The sequence below is a fragment of the Penaeus chinensis genome, chromosome 26 (genome assembly GCF_019202785.1).
Source record: "Penaeus chinensis breed Huanghai No. 1 chromosome 26, ASM1920278v2, whole genome shotgun sequence".
Taxonomy (NCBI): Eukaryota; Metazoa; Arthropoda; class Malacostraca; order Decapoda; family Penaeidae; genus Penaeus; species Penaeus chinensis.
The window spans coordinates 15,429,348-15,434,347 of NC_061844.1; the positions used below are offsets into that span (position 1 = coordinate 15,429,348).

Consider the following 5,000-nt stretch of genomic DNA (forward strand, 5'->3'; position numbering starts at 1 on the left):
CCGCGAAGTGCATGACAGCCAGGGAGTCCGGACCGAAGGATCTGTCATGCGCGGTCATGGAGGCGACGGAGGCTGGTGGCAACTCGTTCGTCCGAGTCTCCGTTTGGCTGCCATGTTTTATTAATTCATAAATTTAGTCGCCAGAAACAAGAGGCTGTTGCCATGCCGGGCGGGCGCTCTCACACGGCGCCGTGTCATGCACAGACAAACGCAGACTCAGGGGTGTCATGCGGCTTTTGCTGAGAACAGGCGAGCAATCATGTAGGTGAATGTATATATCTGTGCACACACACACACACACACACACACACACACACACACACACACACACACACACACACACACACACACACACACACACACACACACACATATTTACAAACAAACGCACACACACAAACAAACACAAAGACACATATACATAAATACAAAGTGTAATACGACATGAGCCCCGGCGGCAGGAGAGGCCAGCGCCGGTCCATCTTGCATTGTCCCGGCGGCCGCGTTGACTGAAAGACGTGCATTGAGCATAATTGAACGCGTTCCTTTGAGAAATAGGTTTTTAGCTCTGTTCGAGGGCGTGCGGTGACCTTTGCGTGCGGCTCTCCATGCGGTGACCTCTGCGTGCGGGGACCTCTGCGTGCGGCTCTCCATGCGGTGACCTCTGCGTGCGGGGACCTCTGCGTGCGGCTCTCAATGCGGCGACCTCTGCGTGCGGTGGAGTCATGACGTATGTGTGAATGAATTTAAAATGCATTCAGACTGAGATGAATAATCGCGCTCTCAAACGAGGCAACGAGATCGATGAAAGCGAGATGAAATATCGCCGAAAGAGAAATGAAGTCAACATTTATACCGACGAAAGAGAGAAAGAGAACAAAATAAATAAAAGGAAAAAAGTCGAAAAAGGAAAAAAAAAAAAAAGCGAAAACAGAAGTAAAAGAGAGACAGCGAAAGAGAGGAAAATCGATGAAAGAGGAGAGAAAAATCGATGAAAAAGAAAAGACAGAGTGTTAAGGAGAAATAAAAATTCGGAGAAAGAGGGCAAAAAGAATGGAAAAGAAATTATATAAAAAGTCGAAAGAAGGAATAAGGAAAGACAAAAAAAGAGAGAAAAGATTAACCTAAGAAAAGAGAGAGAAAAACAGTCTAAGAAAGAGAAAGAAAGAAAGAAAAAAGGATGAAACGAAAGAAAGAAAAAATAAATTTTAAAAAATCCTATTTTGTTTTTTCTCATTAATCTCGTAAGTGTTTTGAGTGCAAAGCGGGAATTCTGAGGGCAAGAAGGAGCTTAAGGGCGGAATTCATAGGCTAAGGGAATGGCAAAAGACTCATAAGCGCGAAAATGAAAATAAATGTATTCGTTATCCGTTTATTTTTTTTTTTACTTATCATTTTACTTTTATTATTTCATTTTACTCTTGGATAATTTTTAGCATTTCCATTGTTTTTCTCATTATTAGCATTATTATTTAATGTCTTATTTCATTATCGTTACTATCTCTAATAAAGGGTAACGGCGGTAATGAGTAGTAATGATAATGCTGTTAATAATGATATACTTATCATTTACTGTTTATTATGACACATTTCTATGTATTGTATCTTATATCATTTGATTATTTTTTACACGGCTTGAGGTACATGTATTTGTTTGCGAAAGGGAGTGGATATGTGTGTATGTATGTATGTATGTATGTATGTATGGACGTGTGTTTCTGTTTGTCACATTTTACCCAATGACATTTCCTGTATTTTATTTCCTTTTGAGAATTATGTAATCTCTCAACTCGACAGCAGAGGAATTAACCCGCTCATTTCTCCTTGCAGACATGCAGTTTGAGCTCGTGCATGATGTGAAGTGCGGGCGCGCTCTCCCCTTATGAGCCGGACCCCCGCCCACGCCCCCGGCCGCCCAAACTCTCAGCTCGTTCAGCGCCCCCGCCACCCGCCTCCGCCCCGCCCTTCATCCTCGGCTCCCAGGGGGGTCGACGCGCACGTCACAGGGCTCTCCAAGTCGGGTCAGAGGCTATCAGGCTGAAAGAAGATCCTGGCCGGGTCACAGAGCTCGAGGTCAGGGTCAACAAGCAGCGGGCAGAGGTCAGAGGGCGTCGAGACTCGTCTGGTCAGCTGCTTAGGTCGCCCACTGTCGCTCAGGCCTCGGCTACGCGCGAGGCGATCCGTGAAGAGGACGCCCTCGAAGGCTGGTGAGGGACGCAAGCGACAGAGGCGTCAGGGTGAGCGGAACGCCCTTGGCAGCGCGACACTTGGAAAGCATTTCCCTTCGCCCGGTCACTGGCTTCCTCACGGCGCGTCCCGACGACCTGCTGAGCCTGCCGACGTCCTCCGGAGGTCCACGCCGCCCCTCCATGCTCCCGCTGATGTAGTGGAGACGGACGCCGGCCGGCGACTGAATGCGCTGCCCTCCGCCCCCCCCCGCGCTCCCCCGCGTCTGAATGCGCGCCGTGACACCAGTTGCGCAAGGACCACGTCGCCAGGGCCCCCCTCCGCCCCCCCGCCCGCGCCACGCACACGCAGCAGCTGGAAGTGACGAGCGGAGCCCCAGCGCCGCCCGGGTCAGATCACGTGACGAGAGCAGCCGCCCGACACGGCCGACGCCGACCTGTTGTTCCTCGCCTCCGCCGGACCGAGCACGCCCAAGGCCCGTCGCCGCACCCTGACCCCCTCGGCCCAGGGACACCGCAGCCTCGCCCTGTGCTCTCCTCCTCCTGCGCCGCCCACGCCCGCGGAAGAGAAATGCGGACAGAGACAGTGACGCAACACGGACGAAGCGTGACGATAGCGACGGAGAGATTCGAAAGGTGTTGATAAAAGGAAACGGAAGTCACCGGGTGGAGTCCTGTGCTTGGAGTCGAACAAGTGCCAAATTTTTATCATGATAAATCCGAGCAGAATATGACAGCGACTGGTCTGGCATGAGAGTGAGTGAATGCAAAACTCTGCATGTGGTGCAACAGATAGAAACCTTTAGAACTCGTAACATGTGATACTCGTACGATTGGTGTATACCCAACACTCAATTACACTGTCTCGCTTTGCCTTGTAAAGTATTCATATCAGTATTAACGGAACGAAGTGCCAAAATAAGTTCTTGAAAATCGGATGCTGATTCTCAACAGCCGCTCAGTTAAAACCGCTCGCATTGGTATCTTGATGCGCTCAAATCCACAGCCATTGGAACAGCGAACTCACTGGACAATATATGGTCTTCCTCAGTTTCGGAATAACTGTTTTCAGAAGAGGGCTTCCACAAGCAGGACGATTCAGTAACACCTCCACGCACAGAGGCTCGCTAGGAAGAGTGAATTGCTAATAACTGAATAACTAGTTGCTGAATTGCTAATAACCGGATTACTAATTACCCAATTGTCAGTAATCGAATTGTTTATAACGGAATTACTAATTACTGAAATACTACCCAAATTACCAAGTTTCCTAAAATATAAAACCCACGTATCCCCCTGCAGTCCCACCGCCAGTACCCTTCCTCACCGAAGACCATTTCGGCGCCAAACCAGACAGGGCAAGGAATGCCAAACCCGCCGGGAACAAGTGCTGGCTCGTTTTCTGCTTCCCGAAGGGCGTGTCCGGAAGAGTTGCATAAGCAGATCATTTATTTATTTTTTTGTTTTATTCTCGATCGGTCCAATCTCGCTTAGGCTTGTGTTCCCCTTCTCCCCTAAAAAAAAAAAGCTTTAAGCGAAATATTCACATAATAATTGTAAAAGAGAAATCGAAAATTTGAAGGAAATTTCAGAAAAAAACGTGAGCAGTTTCTTGTAGTTTGAGATTGGAAAGAGAAGTACAGGTTCTTGAAGACCGAGAAGAAAAGATTTGTGGTAAAAAAAAGAAGAGGTTACTGAAAGCTTATTAAGACAAACAATGGGTAGCAGCTGCTCGTCTTCACAGTCTCTGAAGGACAATGTATCAGTCAAGAGTGAAGAGTAAGTACATCTATAGACTTCATTTCTCACTGTATCGCCTCTTGCATGTACGCTCGTTATCCTCTCATTTTTCGATTTCCAAAATGTATTTACTAATTTGATGCTTAATTGCTAATTGCAATTATGATCTTCAACTCTCACAATGTCTACTCTCTCTATTGTTTCTATTTTTGCATGCACACACGTTTCCCTCTCTTCACGGCATTTTTCGATTTTTAAAATGCATTCACCAGTTTGATGTTTTTTGTATGTCGTAATAGTAGTTTTTTTGCTTGTTTAAGATTTTTCGTCTTTTTGTCCTAAAAGGAATCAATTTGCTGATTCGATGTTTTTGTTTGTCGTAAAATCAGTGAATTTGCTGATATGATAATTCAGTTTGTTCTAAAATATTTTCAGAGGGAATAAGTAAATATAGAGTACGTTACCCCTGTCATTTGTTTATGTTTTGACTTCCCTAATGATGTTTGTTTTCAAGTTCCCCGCAACACATATTATGAGTAAATATTACGTCAATTTGAATAGCATGTCTGCGATAAATATCATATTTGATTGGCTATCATGTCTGTGTGAATATCGTGTCTTGTCTTCTGGAAATATAGACTGAAAATGAAAAAAAAAAAAAAAAAAAAACGGAACAGAAGAATATTGTTACTTATTCAAACATATCTTTAGGAAGATTGATTCATATAGGCAGTAATACCATTAACGATGACTATTCTGATAACAGTGTTACTAATTATATTAATAATGATAATGAATATGGTACCTGTGTGGCAGTGGTGATCATATGGTAATAATAATGATGATAATGATAATAATAATAATTATGATTGTGGTTATGTTCATCATGATAACAATGATAATGGCAATGACACTGGTGATGATAAACGTAACATCATGACAGTGTGATAGTGATTAGATCTTTCAGTTCCTCCAACTTTCTAAAAAATCAACAAGAGAAGAAGACAAAAGGAAAAATAAAAAATATCTACATAATAATTCGATTTAAATTGCTATACTAGCTGTTATTATCAT

General features: G+C 44.4%; 1 protein-coding gene across 1 annotated transcript in view; it reads left to right on the plus strand.

The window, feature by feature from the left end:
* The first annotated feature begins 2,601 nt into the window (after window positions 1-2,601).
* The window catches only part of LOC125039188 (NACHT domain- and WD repeat-containing protein 1-like), a 71,476-nt gene continuing 69,077 nt past the window's right edge, over window positions 2,602-5,000 (plus strand). The window contains 1 exon segment of the mRNA XM_047632967.1: window positions 2,602-3,965. Within this exon segment, the coding sequence (XP_047488923.1) occupies window positions 3,904-3,965 (62 nt within the window). The 5' untranslated portion in view covers window positions 2,602-3,903.